A 20,126-nucleotide genomic window follows, 5' to 3' on the forward strand; every position below is an offset into this window, starting at 1 on the left:
AAAGTGTTTTGAGAAAAAATGAAAGATTTTTTAAAACTTTCATTTTGGTTTTGTCCAGAGATTCATTGTAAATGTGTTATAGATAAATTGTGAATTATATAGTAGTGATTGAATTTTATTGATATCCCTCGGGATTATTAGTCAGATCATACTTCTGAAATCCCCTTATGATGTATTTCAATTTGCTGTTTGTCTGGATTAGAACTAAGCAGGCAATCTGAAGTATTCCAGGTGCTAGTCATTTCCTGTTCATCCTGCAAAGGGATTGGTGGATCTGCTGGTAGAGGAGGATGCTGCACCATTAGAGGGAAAATAGGCTCAACAGATTTCAGCTTCCCAGGACTAGGCAAACTTAGAGTAACTACTGAAAGAATTGACTCATTTTCTTGGCTGGAGCTATTAACTTTTGCTCTTAAGGAGTGGTCATACTATAGCTGACAGGTCAGTCATTGCTGACTGCTTTATGTGAACTTCCTTTTTAAAATACAAAAGGTAAAGTTTGATATACAAATAAAAGCTTTAAGTATGTTATATATGGTACATCATGCTAAAAGTTTATGCAGAATTCTGAACTGGCATAATGCAGTTTATTTTTTAGTTTTGTAAAAAAATTGAGTTTTTATCTTTTTCACATTCAGCATCATTTTTCCTCTCTTTATTGTATACTAACTCTTTATTAAAGAAAAAGGAACTCCGTATTTTTGTCCTGTAATTACACATTCAGTCCAGGGAGGAATGTTTAAAATTTCAAGGCTACATTAATAGAATTTAAATTTAATTGTTCACAATTATATCAGCAAAAGAATATCCAGAGACATACTCTAAAACTTCGTATTTGTGTCTGATTGAATGTGGAAGCTATATGTTGGCAAATGGGAGATTAGAAATCAAAATGGGGTTTCTGTTTTCATGGTGAAATATATATGTTGCTGTGTTTGGTTAGTAAGTGGAATTTATAAAGTCCATGTTAATATTATTCAGAAATGATAATCACTGTGTCATTTCAGAAAGTCAAATTTGTAGTGCTGTGGTTTAGTGGAGAGAACTCTAGAACAGGTTGTCAATTAAAAGAGCTGGAATAACATGTGTATAGCCTTGATTAGGGACTACAGGAACATGCTTTCTCCTCTGTAAAAGAAGGAGGTAAATCAGATTGGCTATAATGTCTTTTCTAATAGGAATGGTGTTTATTGCTTTTGTAGTATAGTGTTAATTAACTAGGCAAGTTATAGTAGCTAAAAATAATGTGTTTTTTTGTTTGTTTGTTTTTACAGTTTGAATTATTTTATAGCCAACATTTCAGTGGAAGGAAACTTACATGGTTACATTATCTGTGTACAGGTAAAATGCATTTAATTATATCTGACTTAATGAAATTTACCTGATGCTTATATTAATTTAGAAACAGATTTTCTGTGGCCCAATTACAGTTTTTAACCTTTTCTCTTCCATCAACCTTTTTCCCCATTAAAGCAACTAACAATGAAATTCAAATGAAAGTATAGCACTTTTTAATAGTATTTCATATTTATACTGTTTATAATCTTTCTGCTTTTAAAGAAATGTTCTGACTTTATACTGATTTATTACATTTCTGTAGCCAACCACTACATTAGCAAATTTATTAGAAACTCAGATTTGATATTTGATGGGTCAGACACACTTAGAAACTTGTTCTCTAAATATGCCAGATCTCCTTGCCAATTTCATTATTAAAGCATCGTAAGGAGACCTAACCATTTCATTTTTACTTGTGATACTGGAGTGAATGCAATAGATAGTAAAGCTTTTTGCAGAAAGTCCCACTTAATTTTCAATAGTTTCCAATTTTAAAAAACTTTAGTCACAATCTAATTTCCTTTGCTTCTTTCTGGAACAATGGGGTCCACTTACTTACGGTGGGATTAATACCTGAATTACTGTGGACTGTGTGTGGAGTTACCTGAAGATGTAAGCCAAAGCAAACACTTGAATTTTCTTTCTCTCTCTCTTTTTTTTTTTTTAACTAAACTATGCTTTGGCAAGTTCATTGAATCACTTTTCCTTTGTACAAGAAGGAAAGGGTATATATGCTAATATTTCTTAGAAAGGTACAAGAAAATCATTTGCCAAACCTTTATTAGGAAATATGTTCTGTCTCCTCCCCAAGGAAGATTTCATCCAAGTAACTGTGATACTTGCTGTTTATTTGACTGATTTACACCTTGGGAAATGTAATACATTAGTAAAACATTTCTCTATCTCATTGTATTAGTAATACATTTTGCATTACTTATGTAAGTTGATCTTTATTGAGCAAGTTGGACATTCTAATTTTTAAAATAATTTTTGAAATAAGGAGATTTTCACTGATACTCTTAGTGGTGGTTAAAATTTGACCTTTGACTAAGCGCAATGGCTCATGCCTGCAACCCCGGCACTTGGAGAGGCGGAGACGGGTGGGTCACTTGAGCCCAGGAGTTCGAGACCAGCCTAGGCAACATGGCAAAACCCCATCTCTACTAAAAATCCAAAAATTAGCCAGGCATGGTGGAACACACCTGTAGTCTCAGCTACTCGAGAGGATGAGATGGGAAGATCACTTGGGCCTGGGAGCTGGAGGCTGCAGTGAGCCATGATCGTGCCACTGCACTCCAGCCTAGGCAACAGAGCAAGACTCTATCTCAATCAGTCAGTCAGTAAGTTGACCTTTAATTTTACAGATATTCTATTTTCATTTAGCAAATATAATTGATTTTAAGAAAAAAATGCTGGGCCAGGGTTTTATATATTTTTTTTTTCTAAGAAAGCTAATGTATCGGCCGGGCACGGTGGCTCAAGCCTGTAATCCCAGCACTTTGGGAGGCCGAGACGGGCGGATCACGAGGTCAGGAGATCGAGACCATCCTGGCTAACATGGTGAAACCCCGTCTCTACTAAAAAATACAAAAAAATTAGCCGGGCAAGGTGGTGGGCGCCTGTAGTCCCAGCTACTTGGGAGGCTGAGGCAGGAGAATGGCGTGAACCCGGGAGGCGGAGCTTGCAGTGAGCTGAGATCCGGCCACTGCACTCCAGCCTGGGCAACAGAGCGGGACTCCGTCTCAAAAAAAAAAAAAAGAAAGAAAGCTAATGTATCTTAGTGTAGTTCAATTTAGCTTGCTTTTACTTTGCATAAGTATCTGTCTAGGGGAGTTTAAACTTCCTTGGTTATTCTCATTTCAGCAATAATCATGTCTCCTAAAGTAATTTTTATAAGGGGCTCATTTTTTTCATAACAACTAGTGGTGTATAAGAAGAAAATAAATTTATATACATAGTTTTTAGCCATTGGAATTTAGTTCGAAAATAGTCACCAATATCACCTAAATAGGAAAGAGAATATCTTTCTGTTTTTGAGCTATACTAAATTTCTAAGCTGATACATAATAAGTTGATTTGGGAGCTCTTTTGTTTGTTCATTTCTTTTATCTTATTTAATATTATTTGTGTTTTAGTTAAAACCAAATAGTTACATACTTTGGAAAGAGAACCTTATAAGTTTATTTTTTTTTGAATCACTGAAGGTACTGAAAACACCTGTGATCTATCAGTGAAACCAGGAGTTGGAGTTGTTTTTCTTCCCAGCTTTAAGATATAATTGACACATAAAAATTGTATATATTTTTCAGTGTACAGTGTGATACTTTGCTATATGTTTATATTGTAAAATGATTAACTCAAGCTAATTAACATAGGTAGCATCTCACTTATCTTTTTGTGGTGAGACCATTTAACATCTACTGTCACAGCAATTACTGTCACAGCAATTTCCTTTGTATTTTGTTGTTGTTGTTGCTGCTGCTGTTTTTTGAGACAGAGTCTTGCTCTGTCATCCAGGCTGGAGTGCAATGGCGTGATCTCGGCTCACTGCAACTTCCACCTTCTGGGTTCAAGTGATTCTCCTGCCTCTGCCTCCTGAGTAGCTGGGATTATAGGCACACACTACCACACCCAACTAATTTTTGTATTTTTTGTAGAGATGGAGTTTCACCATGTTGGCCAGGTTGGTCTCGAACTCCTGACCTCGTGATCCACCCACCTCAGCCTCCTGAAGTGCTGGGATTACAGGCGTGAGCCACCGTACCCAGCCTTGTCACAGTAATTTTCTTTGAAGTTTACTCCACAGTGTGATTAAGAGTCACCATGCTTTATTGCGGCACTATTCACAATAGCAAAGACTTGGAATCAAGCCAAATGTCCATCTGTGACAGACTGGATTAAGAAAATGTGGCACATATACACCATGGAATATTATGCAGCCATAAAAAAGGATGAGTTTGCGTCCTTTGTAGGGACGTGGATGCAGCTGGAAACCATCATTCTTAGCAAACTATCACAAGAACAGAAAACCAAACACCGCATGTTCTCACTCATAGGTGGGAACTGAACAATGACATCACCTGGACTCGGGAAGGGGAACATCACACATCGGGGCCTATCATGGGGAGGGGGGAGGGATTGCATTGGGAGTTATACCTGATATAAATGATGAATTGATGGGTGCTGACGAGTTGATGGGTGCAGCACACCAACATGGCAGAAGTATACATATGTAACAAACCTGCACGTTATGCACATGTACCCTAGAACTTAAAGTATAATAAAAAAAAAAAAAAATTAAAAAAAAAAAAAAAAAAAAAAAAGAGTCACCATGCTATATGATAGAGCTCCAGAACTTACTGGTCCTAACTGAAACTTTGTCCCCTTTGACCAACATTTTTCGTTTTATTTTTGTTCTCCATTTATTCATTTAACCAAAAGGTTCTCACACACCATGTGTATTGAAGATGCTTGTTCTAGATTACCCATATATGACCTAAGGCTCCAGGACTTCTTTAAAACACTGGCTCTGAGGCTGGACAGATCGCCCAGAGTTCTGTTTCTCGAGAACCCCTGTTACTTCCACTTAAACACAGAATGAAAATTAATCCTTCCTAGTCCATTGCTATATTTCCAGCTGAGTGAATACCCCAGAAAAGGTTAATTTTTCTATTGTAAATGAAGAGTCTTTACAAATGGTTGATGGTACACAAAGTGGTATTTAGGGGAATTTAGAATTAGAAGACCTGTGGTCGGAGTTATTAGTTCACAACTTACTAGCTGTGTAATCTTGAGCAAGTTACTTAACTCCTTTGAGCCTGTTTCCTCGTCTTTATCATTGTAAAATTCATTGATCAATTCAAAGAACATTTTCTGTATCTCAAGTACTTCTAAACACCAAGTGGACAGAAATAAAATACAGAGCCTTAGCCCTCAAAAAATGCTCATGTCTAGTAGGCAGACAGACAAGCACATAGTTACGGTACAGTGTTTTGAACGTGGTGGAGGCCAGCCCAGGGCGTAACACAGAATGGTGGTGGCAGTCAGGTCCTGGCGAGGGAGGGCTTCTGGGGAAATCACATCTCAACTTGTTTTCTTTTTTTTTTTTTGAGACGGAGTCTCGCTCTGCCACCCAGGCTGGAGTGCAGTGGCCGGATCTCAGCTCACTGCAAACTCCGCCTCCCGGGTTTACGCCATTCTCCTGCCTCAGCCTCCCGAGTAGCTGGGACTACAGGCGCCCGCCTCGTCGCCCGGCTAGTTTTTTGTATTTTTAAGTAGAGACAGGGTTTCACCGTATTAGCCAGGATGGTCTCGATCTCCTGACCTCGTGATCCGCCCGTCTCAGCCTCCCAAAGTGCTGGGATTACAGGCTTGAGCCACCGCGCCCGGCCTCAACTTGTTTTCAAGAACTAATAGGGCCAGGTGCAGTGACTCACACCTGTCATCTAGCACTTTGGGAGGCTGAGGCAGGAGAATCCCTTGAGCCCAGGAGTTCAAGATCAGCTTGGGCAACATAGTGAGACCCTATCTTGAAAAAATAAAGTAAAATAAAAATAATGAATAGGACTTAACCAAGCTAGGTAAAGTAGAGTGTTGAGAGTGTATTACCAACAGAGGTAAGAATTTTAAGAAGCAATCTGTGATGCCAGATGTTACAGAGTGAGAAAAATCCTGAAAATTCCAGTGAATTTATGACTAGGGCTTTGGATAGAATTAACCATAAGGAACAGTTTGATAAAAACATACAGATACTTGATAAAGAGATATGACCAGACAGTGTGACAGAAACCATTACACTGTCTGCATATAAATAAGTTTTATTTGTGGCAGAGCAAGAAGTTGCTGAGATTCCTGGTCAGTTGCTGAAAGACACGTTGAGAAATGATGAACTCAAAGAAGATAAAACTTCACCAGACAGTACATAGTATGGATCAAGCTAGATCTTTGTGAACCCTACATTATAGTATGTGTTAGTAGTTACTAGTGTTTGCCAAAATAAAAGTAACACCATACAATTGTGCATACCTTAAAAGGTAATGATTCTATTGACTAAGTTTGTCTCGCTTTTGTTTTCAAATACTTCCAACAGCTAAAAATAGGGAGGGGTGTTAATGTTGTCTAATGTCCAGTCCATATTCAAATTTCCCTGATTGTCCCAAGTTGACTTGCTTGACTGTCAGAGGTCACTAATTGTATTTGGTTGTTACGCTTCCCTTCCACTGTCTCACTTCTCAGCATCATCTGACATACCGTTTTGAACACACCAGGCCAGTTGTCTTGTGGAATATCCAGTACTCTGGATTACTTATTTGGGATTTTTTTTTATTTTTTACTTTTTAATTTGTTTTCTATTCCTTGTATGTTCTAGAAAGTGGAAATTAGTTCTAAAGGTTTGATTATATTCAGTTAAGTGTTATTGGCAAGGGTATTTCATAGCTGGTCCTGTGTATTTCATATTGCATATTTCAAAGGCATCTAATGTCAGGTTGTCTCACTATTACAGATGCTAAATTTGGTCATTCGATGAAGGCAGTAACCGCCAGATATCTCCATTGTAGAGGCACTCTTTCCCCTTTTCGGTTAGCTTAGCAGACAATCTGAGGGATGATACTTTGGCATGAATACCCTGTTCCAGGAACCTAATATAGTTTTAGCCTCCACTGATGATCCTTGCCAGAATCAGTTGTTTCACTACTGATTGCAAAATGGTGATATTCTATCATGCCTTCAGCATTCCCTGAGAGAGTAGAGAGCTGACACAGATACTGGGTAGTGACTTGGATGAAACTGTTATGAGAGTTCTGCCCACTCGTTATTTCCTGTCATGTACATGCTGCTTGAATTATTGTTGGCTTACTTTAAGTATCATGTATCAGAATGTTTTATTTTACTTTTTAGTCTCTTAGAGTTCACCAACCTATTCTGCAGGGTAAATCACCACTCTTGTCATTTCTCGTTTGTGTTTACATCACAGTAATTAAATGAATCATCCAAGTTTGGGGCTTCCTTCCCCCGCCCCCCCCCCCATGCTTCCCACCCCTTCTCCAGTCTTTTCAGTAAGAGTATGGTGCTAAGAAAAGTGGGAAGAGGTCAATGTACCCCAATTCCTGGTAAAGTATTGAAAAATAGCAAGAAAGGGCACAATGCAAGAATGAACTCAATAAGAAGTACATGATACTTTGGCCCCTCACATAATCTCCTAATGCTCTTTGGGTCTCGTGGTGCTAAACGACGACTTTTGTGTGGCAGAAGACTGATTCTGTTTTCAAACCCATGGCAGCATATTACAGCATCAGTGACATCCTGGCTGATGGTGCCACTTAATCATCTTGGTGCTTGATGCATAATTCTCTGTTTCTGCATATGTTTAAGTTGTCATTGCAGAAATAACAAAATGCAATTTATGTAATGTTTTACTGCTTACCACATTTTCCAAATTTGATGTTGGTAAGAGCCCTGTTTATAGAAAGTGTTAATAGTGTATGCCAAATGATAAGTTTTTACACAAGCTGTTTCTATGAATTGGATATTGAATTTAATATATTAAACCTCCTTTTGTGAAAATTTAAAGGATTATGAATTTTTTCTCTTGGTGTTCCCATCCAAATAATTCTGAAAACTATTTCTGAATATCAGTTTTATCTAAAATAAGTCAAGGCATAAATGATGATAATCAAGATAGTATTGCATTTACGGTGATATTAAGCTAATGAATTCACTCATGGCCTTTAAAACCTTTTTTTTTTTTTGAGACGGAGTTTCACTCTTGTTGCCCAGGCTGGAGTGCAATGGCGCGATCTCGGCTCACAGCAACCTCTGCCTCCTGGGTTCAAGCCATTCTCCTGCCTCGACCTACGGAGTAGATGGGATTACAGGCATGCGCCACTACACCCAGCTAATTTTGTATTTTTAGTAGAGACGGGGTTTCTCCATGTTGGTCAGGCTGGTCTCGAACTGCGGACCTCAGGTGATCCGCCCGCCTCAGCCTCCCAAAGTGCTGGGATTACAGGTTTGAGCCACCGCGCCCAGCCTAAAATCTTTAATGAGGTAATGAATACATAAAGCAGAAAACCTTAATCGGAGTTACTAATTCTCCTTGAGAGGGAAAATGCAGTCTCTGGGGTAATTTCATGAGAAATACAACTTCCTTGAGTTAACAATGAAGAGCTTTAAAATCAAATCTCATGTTGATTTCATTTATAATCCGTTCAGCAGTCAAATAATGCAGGCTGTGTGTGTGTGTGTCATGAGCTTTCCGTGTGCTGATGTCATGCTGCTGTCTCCCAGGATGTTGCAGAACTGTAGTATACATAATACTTGCTCTATCTCTTGGAGCTCAGGGTCGTTTAGCATACAGAATTTCTTTTTTTCTTTTCTTTTTTTTTTTTTGAGATAGATACTCATTCTGTCTCCCAGGTTTGAGTGCAGTGGTGCGATCTTGGCTCACTGCAACTTCTGCCTCCCAGGTTCAAGCGCTTCATATACCTTAGCCTCCCGAGTAGCTGGGATTACAGGCATATGCCATCATGCCCGGTGAATTTATGTATTTTTAGTAGAGACAAGGATTCGCCATGCTGACCAGGCTGGTCTCGAACTCCTGGGTTTAAGTGATCTGCCCACCTCGGCCTTTCAAAGTGCTGGGATTACAGGCATGAGCCACCGTGCCTGGCCCATATGGAACATATTTATGAAAACATTCAGATTAAATGTTTTTCATTTTTATGAAAACTTTCAGATTAAATTCTTTTGCTATCAACTATTTCAGCAAAAGAATGGGTGTGCCTATTTGTCTCTCCTTTCATACCTATTTGCCTCTAGGAAGTTATTGGAAAGAAAAATGTTATTTATAAGACATAATAGCATTAATTTTGGCCGAAATTACAGCTTAGACAGGGCTGTAAAAGCATTTTCCATATGGCTGTAGACCTCCCAGGAGGCTTGAACCTTCCATGGGAGACTTGAGTCAGTTGCTGGTATCACTTTCCCCTTTGTCTGTCCGTCCATTTCTCCTTCAACAACCTCCTTTATTGTTTGGGTTTTTTGTTTCTTTCTTTTTCTGCCTAAGTCTTAGTGTTTCTATTAATACTTAAAGACTTTTTTTTTTGAAACGGAGTCTCGCTGTGTCACCCAGGCTGGAGTACAGGGGTGCGATCTCGGCCTGCTGCAACCTTGGCCTCCTGGGTTCAAGCGATTTTCCTACCTCAGCCTCCCGAGTAGCTAGGATTACAGGCATGCGCCACCACGCCTGGCTAATTTTTGTACTTTTAGTAGAGACAGGGTTTTACCATGTTGACCATGCTGGTCTCGACCTCCTGACCTAGTGATCTGCCTGCCTCGGCCTCCCAAAGTGCTGGGATTACAGGTGTAAGCCACTGTGCCCAGCCTTAAAGACTGTTTTAACCTACTGGTGAAGTTATGATAGCTTAACTGATTTATACCATATACTCAAAACTAATAGAATTCCATCTTCACCTCCCCAAGAAACAAAATGACTAGCTTGTTAACAGCAGTGGCTTTACAACAATTTAATAAAACTATTCGTTCACTCTTTCAGAGGAAAATGTCTGAAATAGAGTAAATTTGAAATGTTTCTTTGAATGGTCATTTCACTGTCAGTTTTTGTTTTAATTGTAGGTGAAGTTAAAATGAACTATTTGGGCAAACCATATGTAGCCATGGTTACGACATACCAAATGGCAGTTCTTCTTGCCTTTAACAACAGTGAAACTGTCAGTTATAAGGAGCTTCAAGACAGCACTCAGATGAATGAAAAGGAACTGACAAAAACAATCAAATCATTACTTGATGTGAAAATGATTAACCATGATTCAGAAAAGGTATGTAGTAATATTCCAAAGAATTTAAGCATTATCAACATTAAAGCTTTTTCATGAGACGTTGGCAGTTTTAAAGTAAGGCTGTAATTGTCATTGCGCCTTGTGCTCTGGAAAGCACTTGTATTCACTACATTACTGCATACTCCATAGAGCTGTGAGCGTAAGGCAACACAGAGCGTGCTGTGTGAGTTGGTGCCATGTGCCCTTTATAGTTTGATTTTATTTGTCCTATACTGTTAAAGCTTATTGAATAATTGTAAAAGAATTGCCATCTGGAAGATTTTGATTAGTTGAGATTTTGAAACTAGCCTTTAAAGACTTTCTGGGTTTTTGGTTTTATAAATGTGCTTAATTTCGTGGTTCTATACCAGGAAATAACAGCCTGTTGATGTCTCTTTGTACACATATTTAATATGTGTAACTCCATTCCAAGTATTCTTAATGTCAGCACTCAATTAACTATCATCTGTTTTTAACCACCATATATTTTTGATACCTGTCGCAAGAATAACAGGCCATTAGTATATTACTTTTTTTCTCTGTAACTTTTTTTCTAGTTACAAGATTTCATTGTTTTGTTGTCATAGTATATCCTAGATGTTTAAATAGTTAAAAATGCAACAGAGGTGGGATTATATCTCCTTCAAATTATTGTGCTTATAAGAAAAAAATTTCTATAAATAATGTTTTGTTTTTATTTTGATAAAGTTAATAGCCTATAGTTTATTTCTCTCATCAATTCATTTTGCTGACATCCCGAAGATGATGACATTTTATAGTCTACAATTGAACAACTGTAAAAGGCATATATTCTGAAATTCAAATCAATGTTTTCATAATTTTGAGAAATGATTTTTCTGGCATCAGAATCTTAGCAAAATACAGATTTTTTTTTTTTTTTTTTTTTTGAGATGGAGTTCCGCTCTTGTTGCCCAGGCTGGAGTGTAATGGCGTGATCTCGGCTCACTGCAGCGTCCACCTTCTGGGTTCAAATGATTCTCCTGTCTCAGCTTCCTGAGTAGCTGGGACATGCCACCATGCCCAGCTACTTTTGTATTTTTAGTGGAGATAGGGTTTCACAATGTTGGCCAGGCTGGTCAGGCTGGTCTGGAACTCCTGACCTCAGGTGATCCGCCCGTCTTGGCCTCCCAAAGTACTGGGATTACAGGTGTAAGCCACCGTGCCTGGCCAAAATAGGGATTTCTTAAGGTTAATTATGGTTTTTAATTTTAGGCTAGTAAATGCTTACAGGTTTGATATTTTTTTCTAAAACATGCTGCCCAGAAATTGACAAAGTAAACATAGATTCCTTGTTTGCACTTTAAATTTTATTTTATATTATTTTTATTTGTTTTTGAGGTGAGATCTCACGGTGCCACCCACGTTGGAGTGCAGTGGTGCCATCTCAGCTCACTGCAACCCCCACCTCCTGGGCTCAAGTGATAATCCCGCCTCAGCCTTCCAAGTAGCTGGGACCACAGGTGTGAGCCACTATGCCAGGCTAATTTTTAAATTTTTAATAGAGACCGGATTTTGCTGTATTGGCCAGGCTGGTCTTGAACTCCTGAGCTCAAGCACTCTGCCCACCTCAGCCTCCCAAAGTGGTGGGATTACAGGCGTGAGCCACCATGCCTGGCCTTTTAATTTAATTATGAATCCGTCCATTCCTTAGCAAAATGTCTTAGATTATTATTGAGAATTAGTTCATCTTCCAAATGCCTTTTGATCCTTCTGCCAGAGAAATTCCACCCTATGATATCAGTGGCTTTCTTAAGCCTGATATAGAAGTTGTTATTCTAAAAATTGGCTCAACAGTTTTCCTCTGAGCAAAGGCAACTTGCTTCTTGAAGAGTGAATAAAAGATGGATTGAAGTAAACGTTTTCACCATCACCCCAGGTCACGGCAAATTGATGCTGTGTGCTACTGGAGGCACAGCCTTCTCCTGCCGTCAGGCCATTTACAATGGGTATTTTGTTACTGCAGCATTTGTAAAAAAAATTTGGTTTTTCAGAATGGGGTGATGGAAAAGTTATGAACTTTGGTGTTTCATAAAAATTAAAATGTCAAATTTGAGGCAATGAGCTTGACTCTTATTTTATCAAAAAGTAGTGTATATATAATAGTAGGACCAGAAAATAGCTTATTCCCAAATATAAACTGCTTAAGATTCTGGCAGATGTAAAAGTAGAAAATAAAATTGGGTTTTTCCTGTTTGTTTGAACAAAAGAATTATTTTTCTCTTAAATTTGGTAATCTGTAATATAAAAGTTGTAAGAGTGGAGACTTTTTTGCTTGGTCATTAGTTTAGTGGAATTGCTTGCAGCAAGTTCTTATTTATAAGATTTTGGTTTTTGTAAATATAAATGTTTTATTTTTAAATGTAGGAAGATATTGATGCAGAATCTTCATTTTCATTAAATATGAACTTTAGCAGTAAAAGAACAAAATTTAAAATTACTACATCAATGCAGAAAGACACACCACAAGTAAGTGTTTTTAATGTCAAGTTTTTTTGAGGGGAAACATTTAAGCATTGGACTTTATAAGTGTTTACACTGAGATTGTGCAAAACGTTGCACAGCAAAATTAATAGTGGGGTATGTCTTTTCTGGTTTGTTGTTGGCATTTATTAACCTTACAATCAAACAGAAATCTCTACTTGTATTTTAGTTTTTTCTAAGGAGAAGAGTATGGTTTTGTTGTATTTGCTTTTAAACCACTAGAATGTGTAACTTTACATCCTTTCTGAAAATTCCCACATTGAGAAGTCATAAAATTTCATATTTTTCATTTGTAAAATAAGGGAAAGTTCTATAGCTTTTTTTTTTTTTTTTTTTTTTTTTTCTGAGACGGAGTCTCACTCTCTCACCCAGGCTGGAGTGCAGTGGTGTGATCTTGGCTCACTGCAAGCTCCGCCTCCCAGGTTCACGCCATTCTCCTGCCTCAGCCTCCCGAGTAGCTGGGACTACAGGCGCCTGTCACCACGCCCGGCTAATTTTGTTTTTGTATTTTTAGTAGAGATAGGTTTTCACCGTGTTAGCCAGGATGGTCTCGATTTCCTGACCTCATGATCCACCCGCCTTGGCCTCCCAACGTGCTGGGATTGCAGGTGTGAGCCACCGAGCATGGCCTACAGCTCATTTGTTTCAAATGAAAACTTGTCAGTAGAGAATGCTTCTTAAACTTTCATATGCAAATGAGCCACCTGGGCATCTTGTTCAAATGCAGATTGTGATCTACTGGGTGTGGAGTGAGGTCCTAACAGGCCAGTATGAGGAGGGGACTTCTGCTCTTCATTCTTTTAACTCAGCAGTGATTGTTGCTTTGGTCTAGGATAGACTGTTTCTATCACTTATGCTTCCTGATTGCCTCCTGTGTGCAGTCCTTGGGCTGGTGCAGAATGTGAAGATAATATAAGACATTAGACCCTCTCCAGAAACTTAATTCCCCATGGGGGAGACAAATATTAATTGCGATTCACTTTGAAACCTAAAATGGTCAAGATTCCATTTTCCTCCAGGCTAATACATAAATATATAGATTGTATTTTGTCTTTGAAAAGCTATGAGGAGATCCTATTAATGTGGCATGGCCTGCTTCTATGCCTTGCTTCTCCTGTGTTTCTTGAGCTCCGTGGAGATAGGCCCCCTCTCCTGGCTTCTCTGCTTGAGCCACATAAAATGGCACTTCACAGCTGTTCCCTTTGAAGCCTGATCCAGTATGCATTTGGAGCTAATTACTGCAGTTGACACAACTCCATCTAAAAGCATTGTGATACAGATTCTGTAATCACTAATAAGAAATGATCTTGCAAATTATTGCTGTGTCCTCCTTTATTACCTGTTTACCTTAACAGTACAGTTTATAATAATGTAAATTTTTTTCTAATAACCTTTCAACTTTAACCCTAGAAATTGTAGAGCAGATGTTTTAGCAGTGGTTATGTGATATTGGCACAACAAAGCGGTATAATTTGCTCAGTATTGTGGTGCATGCCTGTAATCCCAGCTGCTCAGGAGTCTGAGGCATGAGAATCATATCAACCCAGGAGATGGAGGTTTCAGTGAGCTGAGATCGAGTCACTGAACTCCAGCCAGGACAACAGAGTGAAACCCTGTCTCAAAATAAAAAAAAAAAAGTATTTGCACTCACTGATAAAATGAATTTAAAACAAGTTCAGTGACCTAATGTCTTGTTGGGTCTTTTTTATTTTCTTCTGTAAAACAGGAAATGGAGCAGACTAGAAGTGCAGTCGATGAGGACCGGAAAATGTATCTCCAAGCTGCTATAGTTCGTATCATGAAAGCACGAAAAGTGCTTCGGCACAATGCCCTTATTCAAGAGGTAAAAAGAGGGCAGTCCTCAGGGCTTCTTAGGATAGAGGGCATTGTCATTGTACAGATTCAATCTCTTCTTAAAGAGGATATAGAAATAACCTGATCCTCAGATAGCATAAAGAAATGTTTTATACTTAATCAGAATCGTACTCACTTATAATTTCAGTATTAAATTCGGATTTGCAGGCTGGGCACAGTGGCTCATGCCTGTAATCCTTTTTGTTGTTTTTGTTATTGTTGAGACAGAGTCTTGCTGTGTCGCCCAGGCTGGAATACCGTGGGGTGATCTTGCTCACTGCAACCTCTGCCTACCGGGTTCAAGTGATTCTCCTGCCTCAGCCTCCTGAGTAGCTGGGAATACAGGCGTGCACCACCATACCTGGCTAATTTTTGTATTTTCATGGAGACAGAGTTTCACCATGTTGGCCAGGCTGGTCTCGAACTCCTGACCTCAGGTGATCCACCTTCCTCGGCCTCCAAAAGTGCTGGGGTTACAGGCGTGAGCCACCATGCTCAGTGGACACCTGTAATCTGAATGCCTTGTTAGGCCAAGACAGGAGGATCACTTGAGTTCAGGAGTTTCAGACCAGCCTGGGCAACACAGGGAGACCCCATCTCACCTAAAAAAAACAAAAAACAAAAAAAAAACAAAAAAAAACCTTAAATAATTAGCCAGGTGTGGTGGCACACCTGTAGTACCAACTACTTGGGAGGCTGAGGTGGGAGGATTGCTTGAGCCCAGGGAATGAGCCTGCGTGACACAGTGAGACGCTATCTCAAATGATAATAAATTCATATTTGCTTTGGCTTTATTTTAGAGGTCTAAAACTTACCGATTCATTGAGTCTTCTGTGCAGTTATTGAAGGAAGTTGACCCATCATTCATTCCATAACTACCTGAGCCTACCATGTGATAGACAGCTGGGCTGGTCCCTGGGATGTAGTACAGAGCAGCTGAAGATGTGGCAGGCTGTTTTGGAGTTCACAGTTTAATGGGGGAAGAAATACACTATTGAAGTAATATGCAAATAAAATATAAAATTATATTAACATGCACTAAAGGAAAGGTATGCAGTACTATGAGAATGTATTAAATATCCTGGCCTGGGGTCTGCTGGGGGAAACTCTCTTGAGAAAGTGGTGTTTGAACTAAGAACTGAGAGTTGAGTTAACGTTAAATAGAAGCTTGGGGTTGTTTGTGAGTACTTAGATTAGTTTATTGTTTCACTTAATTATGTATCATTATTAGATTTTGCTGTATCCATTTTCCACAATTTAGTTCCTATTTTCATACTTAATTTGGCCCATTTGTTGAAACCTCAGTACCTTTGAGGCACTTTAAACTGATTGGTTAAAAGTAATTACTTACAGCTGAAAACTGGCAGTACTTTGACTTCGACATCTCTCTTCCACAGGTGATTAGTCAGTCAAGAGCTAGGTTTAATCCCAGTATCAGCATGATTAAGAAGTGTATTGAAGTTCTGATAGACAAACAGTACATCGAACGCAGCCAGGCGTCGGCAGATGAATACAGCTACGTCGCGTGATGTCGCTCTCCTCCAGCGTGGTGTGAGAAGATCATTGCCATCACCATTTGGTGTATTCCTGTGGGAAAAAGCAGGCCTGTGCCTCCATAATTTGGTCATTTGGCAGCCCCTGTTTTCTGCTGTTTACAACATCACCAGTGCCACGTCATGAGCGTCAAAGAAAATGCCTAGAGATATTTCAAGCTCATGTCATTATGACATTTCTTAAAACTTTATTAAAAGAATGAGTGAAGTATTGCTGAAATGTGGACATTCGGTTGGGTACCATGCTTTTTCTCCCCTTCACGTTTGCAGTTGATGTGTCTTTTTTTTTTTTTTTTTAATGTATCTTAAAGGACATAAAATTTAAAAACTTAAATATTGTAATATGACAAATAACCTAATAATTGTATCTACATTAAAATGACAAACATGATACTGCTGCTTGTCAAATAAAAAAAATAAAGAAATAGAATGCCTTTTTTATGTGGATGGAGTATCAGGTTGACCACAAAATATATTGACTCAAAGCAGCTAATGCATCTTTAGTTGCGTTTTTATCTGAATGGTTTAATTCACTTGTACTCCTATTTAAATCCTACATGAAAAATGTCTAGATTATTCTTGAATGCATAGGACTGCATTCAGGATAAAGAATGCTTTATTTTTATGGATTAGATATATTGGATCTAAACATTTTGAATCTTGAAGATGTAATTCTATCAGCAGCTTCTGGTGGTGTGCTACCCCACAGACATCGCAGAGTGTGAGCAGGATGTGTGGTGACCTCAAGTCTGGCACAGAGAGAGCTTTTCATTCAGAAGTTGTCTTTCTTCTGTTGCATAATCCATTAGTTCTAGCATAGACTAGTACCCTAGCTCTATGGCCTTCCCTGAGTCTTAGGAAATCTGTGATACCAACATATTCCTTCTATATGCCTTCCCTACCTGTTACCCTTACAGCCCTCCTCCAACAGTTTAGATACCAGAGTCACTCTCATCAATTACAGATGTGCTTAGCAATGCATAACCTAAATGCTTTTTTTAAAAAAGAAAATTGTACATTGTACTGGGTGCCATATATATAAATCCCATTATTTTGTTTATTATATATATATATATATCAACAGCAGTGTTAGAATACTGCGATCTATTATATTTATTGTCTATCAACACCATTACCACCACCACACCCCTCCTCCCTCAACAGACAAACAATTTTTCTTTCTTTCTTTTTTTTTTTTTTTAAAATAAGAGATGGGGTTTCGCCATGTTTCCCAGGCTAGTCTGGAACTTCTGGCCTCAAGCAATCCTGTCTCTGTCTCCCAAAGTGCTGGGATTACAAGCGTGAGCCACTGCATGCATCCAACACACAATTTTTAAAATCCGGAATATTTTAAAGCAAATTGCACAGAAAGTATTTCACTTATAATACTTAAATAAGACCTTTAAAAAATATCCACAATTTTATATTATTACTCCTAACAAAAACAATAATTACTTAGTATCATCTAATAGGTGGTTGATATTTAAATTTGTTGTTGTTTTGAAATGGCTTTTACAATTGGTTTATTCAATTGCATTTTTTCTAACTCGTGTCTCAAGTGTTTTAAAAATCTGCTGAACTTACAATGACTTATATACTGTATTTCTCATTTTACCTTTCTTCCAAATGAGGAAATAATGGCAAACCATATAATATTGTACATTCACTGTCAAAAAGCAAACCCTTGTTTTGATAACTTGTTGATTGATAAAAGTTTTCCAAATTGATTCCTTTTTTCTTAAATATTTATAAATGTTAAATCAAGTCTTATCCTGGTATCTAATTGTCAAGAAAATATACTGAAAAATGGACAAAGTACTTGTGCGAAGGTCTACAGAGATGGCTTACAAGAGTTTTCTTCACATCCTTTCTCCATTTTACCTGAAAGGAAACATCTCTCGCATGAGGAAGAAAAGAGGACAGATCCATTCAACCAAGGCACCATTCAGAAAATGAGCAATGTTTGGAATCCATTGCAGCACACACCTTCCCCTGCAGAGTGCAGGGAAGAGTTGTAGTCTTGTCAAGTTAGGTCAGGAGATTGAAGTCATCACTGCAGAAGCCGTAGCACACAGCCCAGAGCTCTGACCTGGCCGCCCTGCTGTGCAATAACTAGTGCGAGTGGGCAAAGTAGCCCAGAGCTACGAAAAGGAAAAAGGAGCAGGGAGAGGAGGATTTTCTATGCTTCACTGCAGAAAACACAAGTGAGCAAAACCCTTAGAAGTTTTTTAGAAGTCATTAATTCTAAGGCAGTTTACGTGTATGAGTCAGTGATGCATTTTATAGCCAGTCAGCATGAGGCCTTGTCAACATGCCAATATCCTTCCCCTTTGAAAGCAAATATTTAATTGCTACTGAAAGTGCAGACTTATTTTAAGGTTTAGTACAATATTTATGACCATTTGCTTTAATATAAACACTCTGGGGGTTGTATGCTGTTTTTGTTGCTTTAAGACAGGGTCTCGCTCTGTCACCTAGGCTGGAGTGCAGTAATGCAATCACGGCGCACTGCACCCTCGACCTGCCAGACTCAAGTGATCCTCCCACCTCAGCTCCCAAGTAGCTGGGACCACAGGCACATGCCACCACACTTGGCTAATCTTTGTATTTTTTGTAGAGACAAGGTTTTGCCATGTTGCCGAGGCTGGTCTCAAACTCCTGAGCTCAAGCAATCCGCCTGCCTCGGCCTTCCAAAGTGCTGGGATTAGAGGTGTGAGCCACCATGCCAGGCTTTATTTTCTTTATAACTTACTATCTTAGGATTTTGTAACCTATATATGCTACCATGCTATCCCATGTCCACTTTTTAAAAAAACTTTTTGAGTATAACTGATGACAGGTGCTTCCACCTATGTTATTTTATTTAATCTTCAGGTAATCCTGTTTGGTAGGCAATGCTGCTTTTTTCATAGGTGAGGAAACTAAATGAGACTTTTCCAGGAGTTACTATTGTAAACTGCAGAACCTGAATTTAAATGCCAGTCAATTCCATGGATGTTATAAGTATGGCCTCTCTATGTATATAGCCTCTAAAATAAGTAGAAATAACTTCATTTCATACATAAAGAATAGTTTTTCCTGACTTTTTAGAATAACAATTTATTTCTAGTTAAATAATGTATGATGAACACTTCATTTATTTAAGATGTTGTAAATACACACGATTAAGGAATTTGTCTTGGCACATAGCTGATTCATGACAGGGTATTTGTGAATGTAGTATTTTACATTCACATGTACTATTACAAAACATTTATTTCACAGTGTATATATACTTAAAAGTTGTTACCAGTTAATTTTGTTGAGCTATCTACTAGAAAAGGATAATTATTTACCTCTTAATTTTTGGTTCCAAGAATAAATTCTTGGTTGAGCAAGGTCAAAGTCAAGATGTGAACTTTAAAAATACTAGTCCTGGCCGGGCGCGGTGGCTCAAGCCTGTAATCTCAGCACTTTGGGAGGCCGAGACGGGCGGATCACGAGGTCAGGAGATGGAGACCATCCTGGCTAACACGGTGAAACCCCGTCTCTACTAAAAAATACAAAAAAACTAGCCGGGTGAGGTGGCGGGTGCCTGTAGTCCCAGCTACTCGGGAGGGTGAGGCAGGAGAATGGCGTAAACCCAGGAGTTGGAGCTTGCAGTGAGCTGAGATCCGGCCACTGCACTCCAGCCTGGGTGACACAGCGAGACTCCGTCTCAAAAAAAAAAAAAAAAAAAAAAATACTAGTCCGTGGCTGGGCACGGTGGCTCATGCCTGTAATCCCAGCACTTTGGGAGACTGAGGTGGGTGGATCACCTGAGGTCAGGAGTTCAAGACCAGCCTGACCAACATGGAGAAACCCTGTCTCTACTAAAAATACAAGAAATTAACTGGGCGTGGTGGCGGGCACCTGTAGTCCCAGCTACTGAGGAGGCTGAGGCAAGAGAATCACTTGAACCCAGGAGGTGGAGATTGCAGAGAGTCGAGATTGCGCCATTGCACTCCAGCCTGGGCGACGAGCAAAACTCGGTCTCAAATAAATAAATAAATATACTAGTCCT

At 38.8% G+C, this 20,126-nt stretch overlaps 1 protein-coding gene across 3 annotated transcripts in view; it reads left to right on the plus strand.

Moving 5' to 3' along the window:
* Positions 1 to 17,811, plus strand: part of CUL2 (cullin 2) — an 88,749-nt gene extending 70,938 nt beyond the window's left edge. For all 3 annotated transcript variants that reach the window (XM_030941101.1, XM_030941102.1, XM_030941103.1), the window contains exons 17-21: positions 1,275 to 1,341; positions 9,973 to 10,175; positions 12,561 to 12,662; positions 14,404 to 14,520; positions 15,929 to 17,811. In XM_030941101.1, the coding sequence (XP_030796961.1) occupies positions 1,275 to 1,341; positions 9,973 to 10,175; positions 12,561 to 12,662; positions 14,404 to 14,520; positions 15,929 to 16,060 (621 nt within the window). In that variant the 3' untranslated portion in view covers positions 16,061 to 17,811. The remainder of the gene's footprint in view (positions 1 to 1,274; positions 1,342 to 9,972; positions 10,176 to 12,560; positions 12,663 to 14,403; positions 14,521 to 15,928) is intronic.
* The last annotated feature ends 2,315 nt before the right edge of the window (positions 17,812 to 20,126 follow it).

The sequence above is a fragment of the Rhinopithecus roxellana genome, chromosome 11 (assembly GCF_007565055.1).
Source record: "Rhinopithecus roxellana isolate Shanxi Qingling chromosome 11, ASM756505v1, whole genome shotgun sequence".
NCBI classification, from domain to species: Eukaryota; Metazoa; Chordata; class Mammalia; order Primates; family Cercopithecidae; genus Rhinopithecus; species Rhinopithecus roxellana.